This window comes from Ipomoea nil, unplaced genomic scaffold (genome assembly GCF_001879475.1).
Source record: "Ipomoea nil cultivar Tokyo-kokei standard unplaced genomic scaffold, Asagao_1.1 scaffold0755, whole genome shotgun sequence".
Classification (NCBI taxonomy): domain Eukaryota; kingdom Viridiplantae; phylum Streptophyta; class Magnoliopsida; order Solanales; family Convolvulaceae; genus Ipomoea; species Ipomoea nil.
Genome location: NW_017617183.1, coordinates 836388 through 861902, shown reverse-complemented (window position 1 = coordinate 861902; position 25515 = coordinate 836388). Strand labels below are relative to the sequence as shown.

At 36.1% G+C, this 25515-nt stretch overlaps 1 protein-coding gene across 1 annotated transcript; it reads right to left on the bottom strand.

Moving 5' to 3' along the window:
* LOC109176771 (probable ran guanine nucleotide release factor) lies at positions 1 to 22850 on the bottom strand. The gene is made up of 7 exons (XM_019326158.1): positions 22840 to 22850; positions 16692 to 16698; positions 1450 to 1554; positions 1310 to 1345; positions 979 to 1203; positions 769 to 893; positions 1 to 381 (listed from the first exon to the last, which is right to left on the bottom strand). Exons 3-7 carry the CDS (start codon positions 1522 to 1524, stop codon positions 231 to 233), a joined length of 612 nt encoding a protein of 203 aa, XP_019181703.1. The 5' UTR covers positions 1525 to 1554; positions 16692 to 16698; positions 22840 to 22850; the 3' UTR covers positions 1 to 230.
* Positions 22851 to 25515: the final 2665 nt, after the last annotated feature.

The window sequence follows — 25515 nt, the reverse complement described above, 5'->3', positions numbered from 1 at the left end:
TGTCGCAATTAGTTTCTGTCTATGCAGGTAATGGAAGTATATATTTGATCAAAAAGCTTGAGGGAGAAAAAGAATGTTGAAAATGTAAAGCTTAATATTTGATAGAACTAGACCCAATATTTGAGCCCTTGCAAAAAAAAAAAAAAAAAAAAAAAAAAAAAAAAAACTCTACAACATTGGTTTTATGAAAGATGCAAGACCTCACCACGGGAAATGAATCTTCAGAGCATTCAACCTCGATCAGCACCAAAAAGTCTCCAATCGTTCACTTTGAAGGTGGAAACAGCAAGTTTAAAAACCTCAGCCATTGGCATACATCCAGCTTGCGCAGCAGGAACAGCTACACCAGCTCTGACTGCGCTTGCACTTTCGCTCAACGAGCTACAATCCAAAAGATTAGAGCAAGTCAATACAAACATTTGCAAGCAGGACATCTACAAAGGGATAGATTATGTTGAATTTGGAAGATGGAATGGCTTGGCGGGTGGAGAATAATACCACCCGCCAGTTAGGCGGAAGCAATATGAAGAATCAAGGACTAGGAAATAAATATAAGACTGAAATTATATTAGTATTCTCTCTGTTTCTAATACAGAAACACAGTACATATATATACACAAATACATAACTGTAAGTAACTACCCATAACTGACACCTATTCATAAACAGACACAACCTTCTAGATAAACCTAACTCTTTAGTTTTCAAGAGATTAAACCCAGGTTGCAGATGAAGAAAGTAACCAGGCAGTAAAGGGAACTTCCTTACTTTATCACAATAGGCTCATATGCAGTGATCAGAATATCGGTAGTCACTTCCTGGAGACGCACATTTGCCAAATAGACCTTGACCAAGTTTTGTGCCTCCCTCCCTTGTCTTCCCTTCGATATAGCCTGAGAATGAATATTGTTGCATACACAATTTGAAATCTTTGCATCCTTTCCCCATTTTCCTTACATGCAAATAAGAAATACATACCATTTGACCAACAGCAGTAGTAATGATGGCAGGCAAGGTCCGGAAGGATAGCCCAGGAGCCTCAACCACTCCTGACTGCTCGATTACCATGGTGCCCTCGGCGTCTTGCTCATTCGCAAGGTCCTGAAGAAACCAGGTGGCACTTCCGTTATCCGCCACATCCTGTTTCAATTCGAGGAGCTCGAAAATCAAACTCTCATCCCGCGCAGGGTCCACAAACACCTCCTATCATTCAGGACAACCAAAATTCACATCATATCACAGTAACAATCCAAAATCAGTATAGAAACACTAACAATTAACCGGTGCTTTAAATTTAAAACCAACAGACCTGATGATCGGGAACTTGGCGCACATTACTGACGTCCTGAAATTCGAATTGAAGTATAAACAAATTACAGCTTTTAAATATCAATACTTGAACAAAATTTAAAGGCAAGCAGGTGAAATTAATGACGGGTAGGCGCAGACCTGAAAGCGGACAGGGAACGTAGAAGCGATGGCGCCACCAAAGAGTGGCCGCTCTGAGTACATATCTACAGCCATTTAGCTGGAAGAAGAGAACAATCAGGGACGGAGCCAAAATTTCCTTTGAGTGGGGTCGATGAAGCGATGAATTCAAAAATATACAAATACAAAGTTCAAAAATATCAAATATGAATAAGATCAGATTGTTCAAATACAAAATACATTATAAATTACAATACAAGATTTATGATGTATTCTTAATAAAACACTAGCCAGTCTCTAATCTTTAAAACACTACAACACTATGTTTGATACTAAGTGATTGTTTATATATCTTTATTTCTGTGGTTAGAATATAATAAGCCTTATTGCAGATAGCTGTTAAAATGTTATCTTTATCTTCTAATCACCAATATCGCAGGTAGCTGCTAATGTTTTGAATTGAGAATCTCATTCCTTTTTCTCTTTTACTCTTTTGAACTGATCAACCTTGCAAAGGAACACCAACTGCCATTCTCATTCCTAAACAAGCATATGTTTTACATTATTAAAAGATTTCAATGATCGAACTTAATTGCAGGCATTTAGTATAGATTCCAGTTCTGCTATACAATTCAAAATAGCCAGCGGATGCACTTCACAATTTCGCTTTCTACTCTATAATCCTTTAGAGAGCTAAACACTGGATATACAATTACAGACAGATACCAGATCCAAGTAATTAGGGCAACATTGGCAAAAATAATTAGGATAATTAGAGCAAAAACATAATAAAATTTGCTGAATAAGTTCAAAACTCAACCTTTCAACATAAATTATTTTAAAAAAAAAGAAAAAAAGTTCAAAACTCAAAATTTTAGGCAAACAATTGAACAAATTAAAGATTTATAGACGGAGTCAGCAACTACGAACCTGAAGATGGAGGCAGGTCGAATACTACTGAAGCGGATGCCAGAAAACAGCAATCACTAAAGTGAGAAGCTCCCAGAAGATTCTGTGTTGTTCACAAATACTCAGCGCCGGAACTGTGCTTAGTATCAACGCTTTTCTTTAAATACTAAAATACACAAATAATATAATAGTCTTCTTTAAAAGTTATGCACCAACATGGGGTGGTGGCGCAGTTGGCTAGCGCGTAGGTCTCATAGCTTCTGAGTGATCAGTTGGCTAGCGCGTAGGTCTCATAGCTTCTGAGTGATTCTGAGGTCGAGAGTTCGAGCTTCTCTCACCCCGAGTTGCGAGGGCTTTAATTTTTCACGGCGAAGTCAAAAACAGCAAAAAAATATGGGGTGAGAGAGGCTCAAACTCTCGACCTCAGGATCACTCAGAAGCTATGAGACCTACGCGCTAGCCAACTGTGCCACCACCCCATGTTGGTGCATAACTTTTAAAGAAGACTATTATATTATTTGTGTATTTTAGTATTTAAAGAAAAGCGTTGATACTAAGCACAGTTCCGGCGCTGAGTATTTGTGAACAACACAGAATCTTCTGGGAGCTTCTCACTTTAGTGATTGCTGTTTTCTGGCATCCGCTTCAGTAGTATTCGACCCGCCTCCATCTTCAGGTTCGTAGTTGCTGACTCCGTCTATAAATCTTTAATTTGTTCAATTGTTTGCCTAAAATTTTGAGTTTTGAACTTTTTTTTTTTTTTTTAATTTTATGTTGAAAGGTTGAGTTTTGAACTTATTCAGCAAATTTTATTGTGTTTTTGCTCTAATTTTCCTAATTATTTTTGCCAATGTTGCCCTAATTACTTGGATCTGGTATCTGTCTGTAATTGTGTATCCAGTGTTTAGCTCTCTAAAGGATTATAGAGTAGAAAGCGAAATTGTGAAGTGCATCCGCTGGCTATTTTGAATTGTATAGCACAACTGGAATCTATACTAAATGCCTGCAATTAAGTTCGATCATTGAAATCTTTTAATAATGTAAAACACATGCTTGTTTAGGAATGAGAATGGCAGTTGGTGTTCCTTTGCAAGGTTGATCAGTTCAAAAGAGTAAAAGAGAAAAAGGAATGAGATTCTCAATTCAAAACATTAGCAGCTACCTGCGATATTGGTGATTAGAAGATAAAGATAACATTTTAACATCTATCTGCAACTAGTATAATCTAATTAAATTGACAACAGATTCTCAGTATATACTCCTAATAAAGGTCCAAAAGTCAGACTCCCCTGATGTTATCACATCTGTGCTTGTTTTTTATGCTTATTTTGAATCATCACAGTAATTAAGTTCTTTAATTTTGCTTATTTAATACATGTTTTCCTTGCTATTATCATTTAATTATGGTTCGCACTTGTTTTGAATGTTTTACGGTGTTTGTTAGTGTTTCTGAACCATTTTAGGTCAAAGATATGAGTAAGGGGAGTTCAAGGATGAGTTTGGAGCAATTTTGGACAAGTTCGGGACCCAGAGGACTCGACGCGTCGAGCCAAAGGCTCAACGCGTCGAAAATTTCCAGTAGCATCACAAAATTGAGCCAAAGAGGCTCGACGCGTCGAGCCTCAATTCGACGCGTCGAGAAAGACGCGAGCAAATTCCTTGCGAAACATAATGGCGCTGAAAGTTGGCATTCTCCTTTCTAAATCAAGAAGCAATAAATTGAGGCACAAACTTCAAGTTTCCAAATCCAAAATCCAATTTCAATTTCCAAAGCTTCATCTTCCAAAATCAAATGTTAGCAAATATTGAAGAATTCGGCAATTCCTTTTAATTAATTATAGGAATTATAATTTGAGTCCAATTTTGTACAAGATTCCTATTTCATCTCAACTTTGTACCCACTATAAAATCCCTCCTTCCTCAACCCTAGACACTGGGAGAGATTTTCAGAGTTCTTTGTAGACAAGAAAGAGAGAAATCAAGAGGCTCAAGTTATCTTTGGAAGCAAGGAGGAAGCCACAGAGATTCGGGAGAATCGCTTGGTCAATTCTTGTACTCTTTTGATGATTTGTGATTCTTTATTTATATTTGCTATGTATAATTTAGCCATGCTTGGCTAAATTCCTTAGGGATTTTTGGGTGAATTTGTTTATGAACCTATGTGCCTAGTTCGTTAATTTCTTAATATATTTACGTTTGGTTTTATGATTTGTGTTGCAATCTTGTTTTTAACCTGTTGTTGTTGGTAATTAAAGGCCTAAATTACTAGCTTCATTGTCATATTTGTGTCACCAATGGGAATTGGGGCATAAATTAGGGCACACACGATTGCACCTAATGGTTGGTCCTTGGGAAAGGGGAACTTATTAGGGGAAATTTATTCTAGATTATTGCTCATCGGGAGATGGTAGTAATTTGGAATAATTGAATGCTGATCTTTGATCTTATTGGGTGTTTAAGCCATGGGAGTGGAAATTCACCAGGAATAGAGATTACGGGAGTAATTCGATTCCACTTTGCATTCCCATACAAATCTTAATTCCAAACCAAGTATTACAAATGTTAATTGGCACTAGGTGATTAAACATTGTGATCCCAAGAATCCTATTTTGCTCTATTGTCTACAAAATCTTATTACTTATTATATTCAACTTATTATTTTATGCAATCAATCAACCTTCAAATTTTGTTCGGATTAGTTTCATATGAGTAACCTAGTAGCTAGTGATTAGTACACCACCTCTCTGTGGTTCGACAACCCGAATACTCCGGGTATTATTTGTTTGCCCCAAATTACAGCAATCAAATTGGCGCCGTTGCCGGGGAGGTGGCGTTACGTACTGACATTAGTGAAAGTCTTACTTTAGGAGTCTAGTTCATTTTTTTTATTCATTTATTTATTTATTTTATTTGCTAATCCATAACAAGTTCATTGTTCTTGAGTGTGATTTTGCTTTGAATCTAAGAACTTGGCTTTTTATGCATACACGATCTCGTGGGAAAGAAGGATTATTACCTTTGAATCTTGAGATTGAGAAAAGAGCCAAGTTTCTTAGGAAACAAACTAGGATGGCACAGGTACAAGAAAACCAAGCTGGAGGGAGATCAATGTCTGACTACCTTGCTCCGGATGTTGAGGAGCATGGTAGCATCAATATTCCAAATGTGGAGGCCAATAACTTTGCGATCAATCCGGCCATACTTAGCATGGCTGCGGCGGATCGATTTGGTGGGATGCCCACGGAAGATCCCAATGCTCACGCCACCAAGTTCCTACGACTTTGTGGCACTTTCAAGATAAATGGAGTTACTCAAGATGCTGTCAGACTTAGGCTTTTTCCCTTTACACTGAAGGACAGGGCTGAAGATTGGTTATCCTCACATCCAGATAACCATTTTGACACTTGGGACAAATTACATGGAGAATTTTTGAAGAAGTTCTATCCTATCTCCAAAACTCAAAGTATGAGAAGGGCAATTCAAAACTTTAAGCAACTGGCAACTGAGTCCCTCACTGAGTCTTGGGAGAGATTTAAGGAATTGAAGAGGCAATGTCCACACCATGGATTTCAAAGTTGGGATTTGATGATGTCTTTCTATGAAGGATTGCTGGATAATTCTAGGATTTTGGTGGATGCTTCTTCGGGTGGTTCGTTCACGATTTTAGAGCCAACACAAGCCGAGGAATTATTGGAGAAAATTGCTATGAATGGATCTACTTGGTACACGGAGAGGTCTCCACAAAAGCTTGTAGGAGGAATTCATGATGCGGGGCAGTTAGCCGATTTGTCAACAAAGTTGGATAATGTGGTCTCCTTGGTTCAACAACTTGCCCAAATCACCAGCCAAAATCACAATTCAGGAGATTGTATCGACGAGTTAAACTCCCAAACCTCTATGGAGCAAGTTAATATGTTGGGATATAATAGGCCTCATCAACAGTCTTACCAACCTCAAGGGACCTACCATCCTAATAATTCAAGGAACCATCCCGGTTTTTCATGGAGCAACCCAATGGGAGCTGCCAACCCTCAACACTTTGCTAATAGAGGTCCTCTGGTTTATCAAGGTACTCAAGTTCAATCTAAATTTCCCGTTTCAGAGGCCCCACCACAATCGAATACGGACGTTTTGTTGGAAAAATTGATTAAAGGTCAGTTAGAGATTACAGAAAGGATGGATAAAATGGAAGCTCGCCAAAATCTGGTTGAAAGGCAATTAGCAAATCAACCTTCTATATCAAGTATTAAAGTCACAGGGAAGTTGCCAGCTATGCATGAGATTCCAAGGGAGCATGTAAATGCAATTGTTACAAGGAGTGGCAAAGTACTTGAAGAGCCTCCTCTTCCAATCAAAGCATCAATTCCTAAAAAGACATTTGAGGAGAAGATTGAAGAGATACTTGATGGTATAGAAGATGAGCCAATTGCTGTGCGAAATAATCCACAAGTTCAAAAGGAAGTAGAGAAACCTGTGAGAAGGTATGTACCCCCATTGCCTTTTTCTCAAAATCGTGAAACAACAAAAGAAAGTAGGTGGAAAAAGTTTTTGGAGATTGTTGAGAGTTTGAAAGTTTCAGTTCCCTTACTTGATTTGCTTTCACAAGTTCCCTCTTATGGAAAATTTTTGAAAGAGATTCTAGCTAAGAAAAAGAAATATGGGGAACGAGAGATGGTAGCTGTGGCACAAGAGTATCAAGCGTTGACCCCGGGAATTGGGAGGAATATACCTAAGCATAGAGATCCGGGGAAGTTCACAATTCCTTGTGTGATTGGAGGCCGACCTTTAAAGGGATCCCTTTGTGATCTAGGAGCCAGTGTGAGTGTTATGCCTCTTACTCTTTGTCAAGGGTTAGGGTTGGGAGAACCAAAACCAATCCAATTCACCTTAGAAATGGCGGACAGATCCATCGTAAAGCCTATTGGAATCCTTGAAGATGTCCCAGTTCGTGTGGACAAGTACTTTGTGCCTTGTGATTTTATTGTGATAGATGTCCGAAGGAACCTTGACGTTCCACTCATTTTGGGGAGACCCTTCCTTGCCACTATTGGAGCTATGATTGATGCAAGGAAAGGGTCCATGATTTTTGACTTTGGGGAGGAAAAGGTGGAATTTAATGTTCTTGATGAGCCAAAAATCATTGAGTGCAAGTCAATTTTGCACATCGACCCTACTCTCAAGGTGACACATGATGAGTATTTGCATTTGAAGAGTCTATGGGGTGATGAGATCAAACTCGCGGATCAACCAGGATGAGCACTCCATAACCAGGTTAGGTCGAGCTAGCGGCGTTAAACTTAGCGCTTCATGGGAGGCACCCCATGTTATCTTTTATTTCTTTCATATTTATTGCTTTCTAGTTTAATTTTATTGCTTTCTAGATTCGTTTTTATTTAGTTTTATTGCTTTCTAGTTCGGGATTATTTTTGCTTTTTAGTTTTTCTCTTTTCTCTTGCACCCGGGACGATGCAAAGTTTTAAGTGTGGGGGGAGGAATCATTAATTTAGGGATATTTCTAAAATTTTTGCTTTTGCTTGGATGACTCATATGCTATTTTTGGTGAATAAGTTATTTGTCTTAGCATGCTGTTACAATTACTCTCTCTTGTTGGTTTGTGGTTTTTTTTAGTGGTGCTTGCTGCATCTCAATTTGTGATGGATGATTTGAGGTGTAACACATATTTGATCTATTCCCTTGCCAATAGCTTTGTTAACCACTTAATAATGGGATTAATTCTTGATCTTGTGTTTTGCATTGCTAGTGAAGGCTTATGTGAGATTCCGGTCATGGGTGTTTTGCTAGAACTTGCCCCATTACTCCCTAAGTGATGTCTAAGTTTTGCATGTTTTGAAGTGATTTAGGCCATTATTGTTTAGCCATAGCCTTTAAACCTGTCCCTATATATATTTTTATCCTTCGTGTCCCCATTGTGCCTTTTGTTTGTTCAAATAAGTGCTAAGCACTTATCCCCTCTTTGTGATTGTTTTTCTTTGATTTACCCCATTATTATAACCATTAGCCCTTAGCCAAATATTTCCCATCCACCCTTGAGAGAATGAAACTTTTATCTTTATCTTTTCTATAAGAAGAATTTTTATGGAGTTGTGCTACGAAAAAAAAAAAAGAAAAAGCAGTTAGTGTTACAAATGTTCAAGAGTGGAGGTCATGAAAGTTTGGATCAAAATTATCTTGCTATATCCAAAAGAAGTCCAAAGACAAAGAAAAGAATGAAGAGAAAAAAAAAAAAAAAAAAAGAGATTGAAAGTTTTTGAGTTTGGATCCCCACTTTACCAAAGAATTGCTAAGTTCTTAAAAGAAATTTGCTCCTTGGGAATTATGATTATCTCATCTCTTCCAAATTTTGAAAAGTTTAGATAAATTGTGACATTCTCTCTTTTTGATTAATTTTTCCATACCACTTCTTTGTTAGCCATCACCCGTAGCCCCATTACAAGCTTAATAAAGTCCTATTTGATCTTAGCATGCATTCTTAGATTTGATCTAGGGGAGTATGAAGGGCAAGCCTATGGGATCTCATTCATGAACCGTGTCTTGCATAATCTCAACTGAGTATTTGTACACACTTGATCCTCACACACTTTAAATTCTTGGTGCTCGGTTATTGGCTTGGAAATGGGTCTCTTATGTGCCAAACTAATTTGATTCTTGAAGCTTGTTGTTTTGTAGCAAGTGGGTTGGTGGTTTGAAAGGTTGTGCAAGAGAGAGCATGAGTAATTTGTATGTTTTGACTTGTGATTTTATTCCTTAGTTTTGCTTGAGGACAAGCAAAAGCTTAAGTGTGAGGGGGTGATGTTATCACATCTGTGCTTGTTTTTTATGCTTATTTTGAATCATCACAGTAATTAAGTTCTTTAATTTTGCTTATTTAATACATGTTTTCCTTGCTATTATCATTTAATTATGGTTCGCACTTGTTTTGAATGTTTTACGGTGTTTGTTAGTGTTTCTGAACCATTTTAGGTCAAAGATATGAGTAAGGGGAGTTCAAGGATGAGTTTGGAGCAATTTTGGACAAGTTCGGGACCCAGAGGACTCGACGCGTCGAGCCAAAGGCTCAACGCGTCGAAAATTTCCAGTAGCATCACAAAATTGAGCCAAAGAGGCTCGACGCGTCGAGCCTCAATTCGACGCGTCGAGAAAGACGCGAGCAAATTCCGTGCGAAACATAATGGCGCTGAAAGTTGGCATTCTCCTTTCTAAATCAAGAAGCAATAAATTGAGGCACAAACTTCAAGTTTCCAAATCCAAAATCCAATTTCAATTTCCAAAGCTTCATCTTCCAAAATCAAATGTTAGCAAATATTGAAGAATTCGGCAATTCCTTTTAATTAATTATAGGAATTATAATTTGAGTCCAATTTTGTACAAGATTCCTATTTCATCTCAACTTTGTACCCACTATAAAATCCCTCCTTCCTCAACCCTAGACACTGGGAGAGATTTTCAGAGTTCTTTGTAGACAAGAAAGAGAGAAATCAAGAGGCTCAAGTTATCTTTGGAAGCAAGGAGGAAGCCACAGAGATTCGGGAGAATCGCTTGGTCAATTCTTGTACTCTTTTGATGATTTGTGATTCTTTATTTATATTTGCTATGTATAATTTAGCCATGCTTGGCTAAATTCCTTAGGGATTTTTGGGTGAATTTGTTTATGAACCTATGTGCCTAGTTCGTTAATTTCTTAATATATTTACGTTTGGTTTTATGATTTGTGTTGCAATCTTGTTTTTAACCTGTTGCCCCAAATAGTATGTGCAAAGTCCGAGATACTAGTCTAAAATGGTGGCCAATCAAACCTAGCTTGGTGTTGGAATGAAGGTTAGGACCATAAGCCACTAAGCCATGAGTGTTGTAATGGTCTAACTGTCCAAGGAGTGATGTCTAAAAGGAGACATCAAGCCCCTTATATAGCCTTGAAGACCTTCCGAATGATTGACAATTGTGGCTTGCCTTCATTCTTGGGTACATGTGTACCCCACTACCTAGATGTCACCAATATTCACATGGGTAAGTAGTGCATCCTACCTTCCAGTATATGAGATCTGAGTAGCTAGGGTGGTTGGTGTTTGTGTTATTATCCCATACGGTGTATGTTCGAATTTTGATGGCTACACCTATTTAGATTAGCATTTTATTCCTTATGTTTGGGCCAATATTTATCCAATGAAATGGGCCCCGGGGTTCAATGGCACCATCATGAGTCTCACACTTTCTTTAGTTGTCTTTGACGGATAAAGAAAGTATAGACACTCCTTGTAGGAAAAAATGAACTAAGTCAATTTATTAGATTTAATCACAAAATAATATTTATATATATCCACACGAATATATAAATATATATACCAAAATGAAATTTATAATCCTTCATATTATAATTCCAATCCAACAACTATATATAAGAATATATGAACAAGGATTCATTGCTTAGAGCATAATCTGAAAAACCAAAAGGAGAGAAAAACGAAGATGAAGGAAAGGGAGTTAGTACGAGTCGAGCGAAACACTCTTTTCTTAAAACCTTATTTGCTACCCCCAAAAGTGCTAGGAGCATTGTAACCTAGACTTCCCAGGATAAAACGTACTACGATTCACATTGCAGCACCTAAATGAATAAACCCGACGAACTAGACGATGGACAGAACGCAGTCACAGAAAGAGTTTTGGCGAAGAAAAACAGAATTTCGTTGTGTGTGTAGTGTCTCTCTTGTTCGTAGTTCACCAAAAAACCTGCTACCCCTACAACACTCTTATATAGGACTATTGGACTTCAATAACATTCAACATGGCCATCAAACCAGCCTTGTAACTATTGAAATAGCAAAGCCATTATGTGAGACTTAAATTCGAATTTTAAAATTGGAATTAATAGAAAATTAACTCCGTAACTGTTGAATTTAATTAGCTTGATAGCAGGGACGGAGTCAGAAATTTTGTTGAGAGGGGGCCAAGAAACAGGGACAGATCCATCAATTTTTTCAAGTGAAGGCGAAACATTGAAACAAAAGAGATATTTTTTTAAAAACAATAAATTACCCAAGAAATATAAGTATAAATATTGTTGGATATGACCAAAAATAAAACACATCAAAATTTTATTAAAAATATTCATAACAAAATATGAAACATAATTAATTTGATAAAATAATTTGAATAGAGAACACATCTCAGAGAAACTGTAAAATTATGTTGAAGCTATTAACAACAAATTCAAACTCTGGACCTTCACTATAATCAAACATATGCTTTTCCAACTAATCTATCTCACTTCTTGTTAACATTTGTCTGTTTCTTTATATTAATACTAAAACGTGTACTATAGATACATATATACATACAACTATTATATATGGGGTGGACCTTCGCTATAACCAAACATATGCTCTGCCAACTAATCTATCTCACTTCTTGTTAACATTTATCTGTTTCTTTATACTAATACTAAAACGTGTACTATATATACATATATACATACAACTATTATATATGGGGTGGGGGAGTGGGGGGGGGGGGGGGGGGGGCAGCGGCTGCCCCCTGGCTCCGTCTATGCTTGATAGCTTGGCCTTGGCCAAAACCAGTGGCTACTTCATTGGAAAAAAGATACTGGAACTGAAATCTTTGATAGCTTGGCCTTGGCCAAAACCAGTGGCGACTTCATTGGAAAAAAGATACTAGAACTGAAATCTTTGATAGCTTGGCCTTGGCCAAAACCAGTGGTGACTTCATTAGAAAAAAGATACTAGAACTGAAATCTGGCATAACTTAGAGAGCTTAAATCAATTTGATTTAGACCCCTGCACGCGAAAGAACACCTCTATGCTATACAATATTCAATAAGTCTTGAAAAGACTCTTGTATAAATAGTGGTGCAAATCCACTTCCCAAACCAATGTGGGACAAAAGCTTCCTCTTTTTCCCTTCATTTTTACAACTCAAATGGGTCTACTTTGAGAATCAATTTCATTCACCCATTACCCGTTTTGAGCGTACAATATATCAATCTCTTCGTCTCACTACGAAGAACCCGAATCCACTTTGACATGATCCAAATCGAAAGTGGACCCCACTGATATTTGTACCACAAAATAGCCACTTAAAATGTCATTTTAATGCTATTTTTCTAACACTCCTAACCTTCTACACGCCTTGACCCTCTTGACTCCTGGTTAACCCCTTGTCTAAAAGGTTTAGACTCTTGGTTTGAAAGGTTATTTTCTCTTTCGGATAGCTTGATGCTTGGTCCCTACAACTTTCCCTACATGCGGTTTGTCAATAGGACTTAGCTCTCACACATACCTTGTAAGAAAAAGAAAGAGATTTTTGTTGCCTTACCTTTACCTGGGCTCCCTGAGCTGCCTCACCCCCAGGAGTGACTTAGCGGTCATCCTATAAGCAGAATATATAGATCGCTAAGATGCGGGGTTAAATGTATCGACCCATGTGAAACAAAATAAGATATGTTGACTGCTTTGAAGCGAGATAATAATATGTTGACTGCTAAGAAGTGAGATAATAATATGTCGAACACTAAGAAGTGAGATAATAATATGTTGATCGCTGAGACACGGGATAATAATATGCTGAACCATTGAAAAAGGGACAAAAAATATGTAGTTTACTGATAACCAAGATAATATATATCGACCACTTAGAAGCTGGATAATATGTCGACCGATGAAAAGCGGGATAATAATATGGCAACCTTTGAGAAGCAGGATAAAAATATGTAAATCGTTGAGAAGCGGGATAATAATATCTAAACCGCTGAGGAATGAGATAATGCATTGCCCATGACTTTTTTTTTTTTTTTTTTTCACATTGGGCTGCGTATGCAGCCTAGTAGGCCTAGGTGATGCGCATATGGGTTGCTTACCCTACTCTGCAGTCCAAGCATGATGATGCATACGAGCTGCCTCCAATGCCTCGTGGGCCCCGTACGAGATTTCAACAACACTTGAATATACATCAGTTTTTAACCGTTGTCTTTGATATATAAGACAACGGTTAAAAATCATTGTCTATGCGTGTGACTTTTAATAATACTAGTTTCAATAGCACTTGAATATATAACGGCTTTTAACCATTATCTTTGAGCGTGATTTTTAACAACATTGATTTCTACAACACTTAAATAGACAACGGTTTTAATCGTTGTCTTTGATAGATAAGACAACTGTTAAAAATCGTTATCTTTGAGCGTGACTTTTAACAACACTGGTTTCAAGAACATATGTTTTACCTAATAGACAACGATTAGAAATCATTATTTATGTGCATTTTTTGATCTTGTAGTGACTGGGGTTGTCTCTATATTATTTTCCATATTGTACATTATGTACAGTACAACACAATGAACCTACTTAATTTTCATTTTGAATTCAAATAATCCCATTCAGATATTAATTAAGGGTGTGTTTGAAAACCCAGAAAATAATTTTTGAAAATCATTTTCCGTGTTTTTAGTATTTGGCAAGTGGGAGAAAATAAGGTCAACAGAAAATGTGGTCTTGATCTATGAAAAATGAGTATGTTTTTAGGAAAATGAGTTTCCCTTTTTTGAAGAGTGATTTTCTACTCTTTCACTTCTGCAGAACTAAAGAGTCCAACATCTTCTCCATCTCCTTCCAATAGCTTCTTCTTCATCTCCTTTCCAAAGACTTCTTCTTCAACTTCTTCCAGCGACTTCTCCATCTTCTTCCACCGTCTTTCCAGATCATATTTGGTCTAGTTTTCAAAACTAACCCAGACCGGTTTCTATAGCCAGAAACCATGCAAAAACCATGGTTTCCGGCTGCAGAAACCACTAGAAACTAACTGGTTTCCGTTCTGGTTTTTGCTCACGGAAACCCACGAGCAAAACCAATGCTTGTTTTTTTTTTTTTTTTTTTAATAATAATAATAATAATAATAATAATAATAATAATAATAATAATAATAATAATAAAAAATTATTAAAAACAATTCTGCTCATTTTGTGAAAAATGAACCAAACACACCAAGACAGTTTTCTAAATGCAACCAAACACTAAAAAGAAAAATATTTTCTCAAAAATGACTCAATTTTCAAAAAGTATTTCTCAAAAGTTATTTTTCTACTTTCCAAACACACCTCAAATTACTTTCATCAACCATACAATAATTAATTATTCGCGAAAAATCCTTTCAAAGAGTATGAACCAAAAATTTTATAAGTCAGAATATTAATATTTTAAAAATTCATAGTCAGAATATTAATAGGTAATTTTATTTCCACTTTTTAATAATTGTATACACGTATTATTATAACTATTTAAATTAATAGATTGATTTTACCGTTGAAGAAGTTAGGAATTGTAGCATGACTTTTCAAAAATCTTATCTCAAGTTAGAAACTCTCAGAGAGCTTGCTTTGATTAACAAAATCTTAGTCAATAATTAGATCACTTTCTTGTAAAAAAAAATTCTTTAATTTTCTATGCAGTTTTATATTATTTTTTTCCCCTCTTGCTATCTACTTGTTGTGGAATAAGATCATAAATCATTGACTCCGCAAGAAGCCTAATATATTAAATTTGATACGTAACATTAGCTCAGTCAACAAAATATAGTTTAAAGTAGATCGACATCAAGTGTACATAATTAAAAATAAACTTTTGTTCCAAATTATAAAAATATTAATTCGTTCAACACGTACGGTAGACCATGCAATGTGGTATATTTTTGACTTTTTCCCAATTCTCTTCTAATTCTTTCCCTTCTTTAATTTAGGCGAAAACTCGTAACCGTTATTTAAAAGTGCAATATAAATAAAACACATTTTGTGATCCTAATCAACAAAAGATTATAAAAAATTAATTTAAATTGCACATAATTGAACGGTTAAAACTCATAGCTGTGATTTAAAAGCGCGGTCTAAATAAAACACATTTTGTGATCCTAATCAACAAAAGATCATAAAAAAATTAGTTTAAATTACACATAATTGCATGTTCAAACTCAGAAAGTCAATATAATGCTGGCTTCTTCCCCTTCTAAATTAATGAGTTGCATAAACTTTCTAGTTTTAGGAAAAGTTTTTTTAAGTATCTGTTTATAACACTTTCAAAACCTACTAAAGCACAAAAAGCCAATAACACATCTATTGAGACTTGAACCCACAATCTCCAATCATTATTGTGTGGACCATGGTCTATACAAGTTATGTGGACCATATTTTGTCTACTGTAAAATAATGTACATTCAATACAAAAATAATGTACATTCAGTATAAAAATAATGTACATTGTATTCAGGGGATGTACTTTATTTTTGTTCTGAGTGTACATTATATTATATAATGTACATTCAGTATAAAAATAATGTACATTTAGCATATTAAAAATGTACTTTTTATTATAGTCCACATAACATTGTGTGCACCATGGTCCACACAATAATTTGCCCACAATCTCCCATCTGTTAATCACAACTTTCAAAACCTACTAAAGTATAAAAAACCAATAATACCTTCACAGGCTTGAACCTAAAATCTCCTATATAAAAGTCTAATTTTTTTGCCATTAGACTACAAGATCTTGGTAGGAAAAGTTATTTTAATTACAATATTTTTGAACAAAAATTATATAGAAAAAGTGGAAAACGTCACTTGGGCCGTCAGCTAGGCTAGGCCGCATTAGCAAAAGGATTCAATCATAATGAACAATCGTTATATCCTACACCACGGCGTACATAGCACTGTGCGCCGCGCGTCTCCCAAAACGACATCGTTTTGGGGGCATTTTGGGAGGCGCGGTAGAAAGTTGCTGAGATTATGTGTATTTGTTCACAACGTTATGTGTATTTGTTCACAACGTTATGTGTATTGATTCATACAGTTATGTGTATTTTTTTATACAATTATGTACATTCTTTTTATACAATTATGTACATCCGAATCAGAAAATTTGTGTGTATTATGTTAAGAGTTGATGTGTATTATGTTAAAAGTTTATGTTTATTATGTATTATGTTAGATTATGTGTATTATCTTTTAAAAAGAGTATGTATATTTTGTTATATAATTATGTACATTCATGTATAACATTATGTGTATTCAAGTATAACATTATGTACATTCTTGAACAACGGGTTTTTTTTAAAGAAAAGCCTATTGCCATTCACTGGGGCGGGAAATTTCAAAAAAAATAATAATTAAAATGACGTCGTTTTGCATCTGGGCGCATAGTACAATGTACGCCGTGGTGTAGGATATAATTTGCCCATAATGAATAAGGTTAAAATAATTATGTGAAAAGATATTTAAATTAGTTACCAAATTATATATCAGAGTGTAATTAGGTTATTTAATTTTAAAAAATACAACTAGGTCTTTAAATTGTCCAAAATTAAATAATTTGATCGAATTTGATATATTTCTCATGTCACCGCTAACGTAACGGTTATCCTATTAAAAATTTTATTATTTTTAATTTATTTTAATAATTTAAAAATAAAAAAATAAAAAAAAAAAACCCACCCTTACCCGTCTTTGTTTTCAGCCGAAGATAAAAGAAACTTGTTTGTCTCCAACCTTGAGATTAAGACGAGGAGGGGTTGAGGTTTTTTTTTTTTTTTTTTTTTTTTTTTTGTTAACTTAAAAATAATAATTTTTTTTAATAAAATAATAGCCACGTCAGTGATGACAAAAGAAACATATCAAATTTGATTGAATTGCATAATTTTAGATAAGTCAGAGACCTAATTACACTTTTTTTGAATTGAAAGACTTAATGTACGTGTATAGTTCTATGGCTAATTTAAATCTATTTCCTAATTATATTGAGTTGAAATCGATTCACAGTCTTAGCTTCTTATAAAGAAAAAAAAATATTTAAATAAAGTTAAAAATCGAAATGAAAATTACAAAAGACCAATGTAAAACCCATACGATCTATACATAATAATATTATTATATTAACATCTCTAAATTTGTGTATAAATAAATATTTTGTATTTTAATATTTTAAGTAGGTGGCCATTAAAATAATTGACTTTTCATTCATACAAGATACAACAACGGTGATTGTTATGGAAAACATTCCACGAAGCTTACCAGACTACGTGCATCAAGCAGCTGTCAAAGTGTCAACAACTAACCAATCACATGAACCATAATTTCCGCTAAGTATTATTATTATTATTATTATTATTATTATTATTATTATTATTACGAAATATATATATGCCGCCGGGACAAATTAAACAAAGGAACGTGGCATGCAGTAAAGAGATGGAGTAGAGAAATGTGGTTAAGGAACAATATAATGTCACAAAGCATGCATACTAATTCAACAAACTCGTCAATTCACTAACTTGTTGCCACATTTGTTTGAAAAAACAATGTATATATTGCCTATAACTTTGGATACACTTGAGTGATAAGCATTAATTGTGACCAACATGAGTTTTAATTATTTACTTCTGTATAATGAGTTTTTTTTTTTTTTTTGAGTACTATTGATTTTGTTACAATGTAGTATCTGTTACAACGTGAAGATTTTGTTCGTTAAGGCTGATCGGCCGACCAGCCTGCATGAGTTGTTCGACGAGCACTTGGGCGCGTCTTAGATACTCGGACGGGAAAGACTCACCTTGGCGGAGATTCTGGAGCTACGTTAGGAGACTCAGCAACTGCGCATGCGAGGAGGAGTTGAGCGCAGTCTCTATTGCCACCCACACTGAATGTGATTAAAAAAAAAGAAATATATCGCAACATTTATGTAAAAGTAACGAAAGAAAAGATTTTTTTTAATTTTTTTTTTGGGACAAATGAAAAGCAAATAAACAAATAAAGAAATAAATAATTAAATAAACACAAAATAAGCTAGAAAATCTCCGCGACAACGGCGCCAAAATTTGGTGAGCTGTCGTAGGCTCCCAAATTAAAACCTTACAAACGTAATAGCGGGAGTAAGGATCGATCCCACGAGGAGTAACTAGTTTAATGTATGTGCTCAAATTAAAGTAAAGGGGGATTTGGTATGAAGGTGATAATCAAAGAAAATAAACGAATAAAACAATGAAAACAATATATTGAAAGCACATATAATAGAAAACCTTGGTTAGTAAAGATCCACCACCGGAATTTAACACTGATCATTGATTCAAAAGGTAATTAATATGCAATTGAATATTTGTCGTGAAATTATTTCATTTCCGTTTTCCCCTTAGTTGTAGGTAACTAAAACACACGGGATTTAATTACCCCTAACTACTAAATAACCTAAGACAAGCGCTATAGATTTAATTTAATAGCATCAGTAGGAACTAGGAAAACCAACAAACTAAATAACACAAGCACAAGCGATTGCATTTAATTTAGGAAAATATTCTTCCTAAAATCAATTATCACTAAGTCGTCAATAATTAACCACAGTTGCTACTGAATATTAGAATAATTTATAGCACAACATTATCTAATATAGCAAATAATTATATCAAATAACTTAGAAGAATATTTAATACCCAAATGCATAAAAATTATAAAATAAATAAATAATCTTACAGCATAATCAATTCCGGGGCTTCAATTCACTAAACCAAGCTAAAGAAATTAGCCACGAATGGATATTGACAACAACTTTAAAGAATATTCGAGAGGAGAAGAATATAATAAACATTGAATAATAAAATCCTTCTACTATTTATACACCTATTGAATTATTTTCAAATCAATTTTCACCGTGGAATTTCTATTATTGCGCCGATAGATGAAGTCTCCGCTGCTACTCGTTCTTGTCGCAAGAATCGGTCCACGAAGTTTCCGCTGAAGTTGACGAATTCCCTTTCCACTTCTCACTGCTACACGAATTGAAGAAAAGAAACATATACAATTCTTTTATTTGTTTTGTTTTAATGCTATGAAATGGACCCACAATACTAAAAATAATAATTAAATTGTTAACTAGGAATTTAATAAAACATTTATTTAATAATTGATTATTAACATAAAAATAAATATTTATTATATAATAGTAATTAATTAATGCAAAATTATTATAAAGATGTACCTAAAATATGAGTGTAAAATATGCTTGTCAATCATCATTTTATCACACAAACACACTTTGGTGGCGCCACGGGACCAATCGCATGCCCCGAACATGAGGGTTAGTGCATATAGCACTAACACGGCCCCGCAACACCCTACCTCATACCGCAGCACGAAGGGAGTTGATCGCAACCAACCCTATAGACCGCTGACAAACTCAGCGGCGGACCACAGTCCTACACACCGCTGACGCGCTAAGTCGGTAGACTGTGATCCTCTTTACAAGGGGGGACTACGATCCTACACACTGCTTGACGGACTCAGTCGGTGGGTCGTAGTAGATCAAGCCCTACACACCGCCTGAGGGACTCATTCGGTGGGCATTGATCCTCGGAGACTATGAACCTAGTCACCCTACACACCGCTGGCCCATACACTCGGTGGATCGTAGCCAGCCGTAGCCCTACACACCGCCTGATTGCTCATTCGGTGGACTACAACCTTCCTCGGGCTTATTGGCCCTACACACCGCCTGGCGCGTCCAGTCGGTGGCTCATAGCACACGAGGCCCATGTGGACCGCAGCCCAAGAAGTGAATCACTAACCGTAGCTAGGAGAATGAACCGCAGCTCATAAGTAACCAATTTGACCGCAGCCAACTTCTGAACCACAGCTCAGGAACACCCAATTTGATCGCAACCAATATTGGGGAATCATGCATCACATAACACACAGTAGCACGTAGTAACACATTGGGAATGGGGAGGCATATAAATAAACTTACGTGTGATCATTCACCTAATAAGAATAGTCCTAAGGGGTTCATATCACTTCCACCTAGGTCAACGGGTTACCGATTCAACTATCATGCAATTTCTAGGACTCATCTACCCTACGAACGGTACCCGAAACATCAAACTAGACTCAAGCACGACAAATGGGGTCCGTTGGGACACCACGGGGAGTAGGGAACATCAAATGGGGAAGCCGAGGACCCGGGGCGGGTAACAGACCAGCGGGTAGCCGATGGGTGGGGGTCACCCGCCGGCTGCCTGACGGAGATCATCTCCCGTGTAGCGAGTTGCAGGCGGGCGGACGCCTTGTCGGCGGCTGCCCGCTGCCTGGTGGTGATTCTCGGGCAGCAGGTAGGTGGCTGGTTCCCCTACCCCCCACTGACTCTTTTATCAAAATACGCGTCCCGGGATCTCGTGTGGAACCCGAAACCATGCTTAGACACTTTTAAACGTAAATAACGACACCACGTAGGCAATTAATGGATCAAAAGCAAGAATCATACAGAACATATCCTATCATGACTTCTAAACATAAACAACACCCGAACATGCGAATTCCCACCCAAATATATATCAAGAACATCACAATACAAATTTCCAATCCAACCTAGTGCTCTAATCCCACCCAAATCATCAAAATCATATTTTATCTTTAACATCAAGAAATATCAAGATTTGTCAAGAATCATCACATAAGTATCAAGAACCTCTTTTCAACATCAAGATCATCAAGATCACACACAAATTCATCCCATCAATCATCAAGATCATATCACAATTATCATAAAGGAATTCATCAAGACACAAGCATATAGAAGGAGCCAAAGAAGGAGATTATAGCGAAGAAAATAGGTTTTGTTGAGACATGAGTTACCTCTTAGCCTTAATTAATCCTCCCTTGGCTATTAAAGTTCTTCCCTAAGATTTCCATCTGTTTGATCTCCCTAGGCTTGGTGGTGGGGAGTCCCTTGGGAATTTTTGTGTGGTGAAATCTATTGTGGTGTGACTTCTAGGTGCCTCTTATGTCCTTTTATATATATATATATATATATATATATATATATATATATATATATATATATATATATATATATATATATATATATATATATCTAGGAGTCCTAATTAGGGTCTGAATAGTATGAGTTTACTAATTCTATTCCTTATAGGACTAAGGGCTTGGTTTAGGGATAGGGGTCCATGGTCCATGGTGGACCATATTAATTAATTAAAGGGAATCCTAACCAAATTAAATCCTTTTTAATTATTATTAACGAGATTAATTAATAATTAATTCGGGATTAAATGCCGTAACACGAGGTGTTACACATTTGATAAACAAATTATTAATATAAGTATAATGTCGAAAGATTGACTCTTGTATGCATACTAATTATCACATTTGTATTGCGCGTCTTAAGACTAGTATTAGGATTCTTGTATTTGAGTCATAGTATGACTCCCTATTCTAGTCTTCCTATGATTCCTCTTGTATATATATTTCCCGTGTCTGTACAGTTGTAATTAAGTTCATTCAATATAATTCAATACAGTTCTCATCTGGTATCAGTTAAGCTAGGGTTTTTTTTTCTCTGTTTTCTCTGGCTCAATGGCTACTGAATCTGTCCAATCATCCGAACGAACCGTCTCCAACGTCACTGCTACGTCTTCCACTAGTGCTGCAATTTCTTCACTTTCTACTGCTCATCAACGGCGTAGTAATACTCAATTTTTTTTTCTTGTGAAGGATATCAACACCATGGAAATCCTACTGAAAGGAAATAGTTTTTGGGGTCTCTACAAGCTCCCAATTGCAACACCATCTCCCTCAGTTTTCCTTACAGCTCGTACCTCTCCGTCAGTGTAGCATGATCATTTAGGACATCCACGTCGTCGTGCTTTAATTCGTATTCTTCAGTCGTGTTCGGTTAGTGAGTCAAATAATTCTATTCGATGTAATTCTAGTTTGTGTAATGCGTGTCAAATGGGTAAATCCTCTCGATTCCCATTGGCACGTGTTGTAACATCCAGTTCTAGTATCCCTTATTTAATATACACAGATATTTGGGGTCCAACTCCCCTTTTGTTAATTGATGGCTATCATTATTTTGTTATTTTTGTGGATGATTATACTCGTTACACTTGATATTTTCCCATGAAATTAAAATATGATATGTATGCTATCTTTGATAAATTTCGTACTATGGTTGAACGATCTTTTAACACAAAAATTAAAGCCATTTAATCAGATCTAGGAGCTGAATACAAAAAATTGCATCATTCCTTTACACAGTTAGGTATCTTTCATAGACAATCTTGTGCCTACACTCATGAACAAAATGATCGTTTCGAACGGAAACGTAACACAGACAGATTATTGAAACAGGTCTGACTCTTCTAGCTCGTGCCTCTGTCCCATATAAATTCTGGGATTTTGCATTTGAAACTGCGGTTTATTTAATTAACAAAATGTCTTCTGTTGTATTAAATAATCTTATTCCTCATGATTCAATAGCATAAAGAACACAAAAATATAAATGTAAAGCATAAACATTGCAAGATAAAGAGATAAAAGGGAGAAGAAAACTTCACTAAGAAATGGATGGTAAATCTTGAAATGTTGGAATCCAAGTGTTGAATCCTTGATTACAAGTTTGAAATATGTTAAGAAACCTAAATCTAAACCTAATCTAACACTACAATATGAAAGAAAGTGAAAGAGAGAAGCTAGGGCTCAACCATGGGTCAAAAATCAAGTAGAAATGACCAAAATTCGTGCATATATAAAACAGAGCGCAGGTGACACGGCCAGGGACATGGCCATGTCCCTGGCCGTGTCCAAAAAAGCAGTGCACACTGGAATTTGCACAGAAATTACACGGCCACAGACACGGCCGTGTCCTTGGCCGTATCGTTTGGCCTTCAAAACTTCAGAATTTGGAACTATGGTCTTCATCAAAGTTGTAGCCCTTCGAGTCTTCTTTCCAATGGTATACGAATCGCGTCATTTGGATATTCCTAGGCGGAGATATGGTCCAAAAACCAAATAGTGGTCAGTTTTGAATTGTAAGTTTGGAACTTCAACTTCAAGGATAATTTCGACCCCTGTGGCTTCCGTTTTAGGCTTTGATGTCTGAATATGAGTTGTAGCTCTTTGAGTCTTCTTTAAAATGGGTCAAGAATCACATAATTTGGATATTTCTAGACCGAGATATGCCCCGAAAACAGAACAGTGACCAAACCATGCGAGAATTTCAACTTGTTGACACTTGTTCCACTTTTGCCTTGGTTTAATTTGTCCATATGATCAACACCATTGAAAACATCACTCTTTGGCTCCTTTGGAAGTGTTGCATCCATCTCCTTAGCTTCACATTGGCTCCCCTTGACTCCAAATGCATCCAACATGATCTAAAATCCTTCATTTCTACTCAAAGATAATGAATTGTGCATAATGGATCAAATGAGCAAAATAAAGATCATTTTGAACAACATTGTGACACTTCATAAGAAAAAAAAGGCTAAATATGGGGTATAAACATGAACAATTATGCACTTATCAACTCCCCCACACTTAAACATTTACTTGTCCTCAAGCAAAAACAAGAAATAAATCACCTTCCTAGCAATGAAATTGATCACACTCCCACTTTGCACAACCTATCAAACCACAATCCAACTTGTTACAACACAACTTGTTTCAAGAATCACCTTAGCTTGGCACACAAGTTCCATTCTCAAGCCAATAACCAAGCACCAAAATCATTTAAGTGTGTGATGATCAAGTGTGCACAAATGCTAAGTTGAGATTATGCAAAACTTGGCTTTGGATGAGATTCCATAGGCTTGTCTTTCATACTCCCACTAGTTCAACTCTAAGATTGCATGCTAAGATCAAATAGGTCTTTATTAGGCTTGTAATGGAGCTAGGGGTAGTGAATGGCTAACAAAGAAGGGGTATGGAAATTAAACAAAAGAGAGAACTTCACATTTATTCACAATTGGATCTAGAAGAGATATAACATATATAAACTAAGGAGCAATTTACAATGGAACACAAAGCAACACTCTAAAGGAAGTGGGGGTTGAGTACAACTTTCAACACAAACTAGAATCAAACTTTAAGCTTTTATTCTTCTTCCTTTTCTTTTCATTTTTTCTATTTTCATCTCTTTTTCAACACTTTTTTCTCAATTTTGTCAACATCATTTTTTTTCAAATCAATAAACAAACTTATGAAACATGACCCCCACACTTAGACAAGTTTAACAAGAGGATTTCTTACAAAACAAGCTCCAATAAAGATCTCTTCAAAGAAAAAGAATAAATGCTCCATTCTCTCAAGGGTGGAAGGAAACATTTTGGCTAGGGGTTAAGGGTTAAATGATGAGGGTTAACACAAGGAAAAACAATCACAAAGTAGGGACAAGTGCTCAACACTTATTAAACAAATACAAAAGGCTCAACGGGGACAACTAGCGGTAAACACATGTATAAAGGGTAGGCTTGAAAGGCTCGGGCTAAACAAAAATGGCCTAAATCATTTCTAAACATGCAAATCTTAAACTTCACTTGAAGAGCAATGAGGCAAGTTCTAGCAAAACAACCATGACCGGAATCTCACATAAGCCTTCACTAGTAATGCATAACACACAAGATCAAGAATTGATTCAATTATTAAGTGGTTGACAAGGTTATTGGCAAGAGAATAGATCAATCATGTATTACTCCTTGGCTCATCAATCACAAGTTGAATTGCAATAAGTTCCACCAACACAAACCACAAACCAACAAAGATGGAGTAATCAGAACTTCAAGCAAGGAAAGACAATTTACCAAATATTATGCACAATGAGTCATCCAAGCAAAGTTTCAAAAGTTTCAATTTTTTTTTTTAGAAAAAACCCAAATTATCCCCCCCCCCCCCACACTTAAAGGATACATCGTCCTCGGTGTGAAAGACAACAAAGAACAAGGGGGAAGGATAGCACAGTAAGCACAAGGAGCACAATCTCTACTATCTACACCAAGTAAAGCACTATACACAATTAAAGAAAGTAGAGAAGGTAGATGAGACTCCCTTAATGAATCTTCTAGTGCCAAAGAATCATCATGAAGCCTTCTTGGAATTGAGCATTGTAACACCCCAGATTTTCAAGACTTTTTAAAACTTATAATAAAGGTAGAATCTTATTAAATCCCAAGATATAATACAAGCGTTCGGGGTGCTATGCCACACCTGGGCTAGAGAACTCAAGTGCACATGCTAACTAACTAATATCCTCAAAGCATAATGTATAAACATGGCACGCAGGCCGAAAGGGAAACTATCTATTTCTACACTCCGAGTTCTAGCGCGCT

What these genes read in the sequence shown, in the direction of transcription:
- LOC109176771 (XM_019326158.1), bottom strand. Translation starts at nt 1,524, where the DNA reads ATGGCTGTAGATATGTACTCAGAGCGGCCACTCTTTGGTGGCGCCATC. An exon ending in CTACTGCTGTTGGTCAAATG is followed by an intron (nt 894 to 978) that starts GTATGTATTTCT and finishes ATTCATTCTCAG; the next exon opens with GCTATATCGAAGGGAAGACA. An exon ending in TATGAGCCTATTGTGATAAA is followed by an intron (nt 382 to 768) that starts GTAAGGAAGTTC and finishes TTTGGATTGTAG; the next exon opens with CTCGTTGAGCGAAAGTGCAA.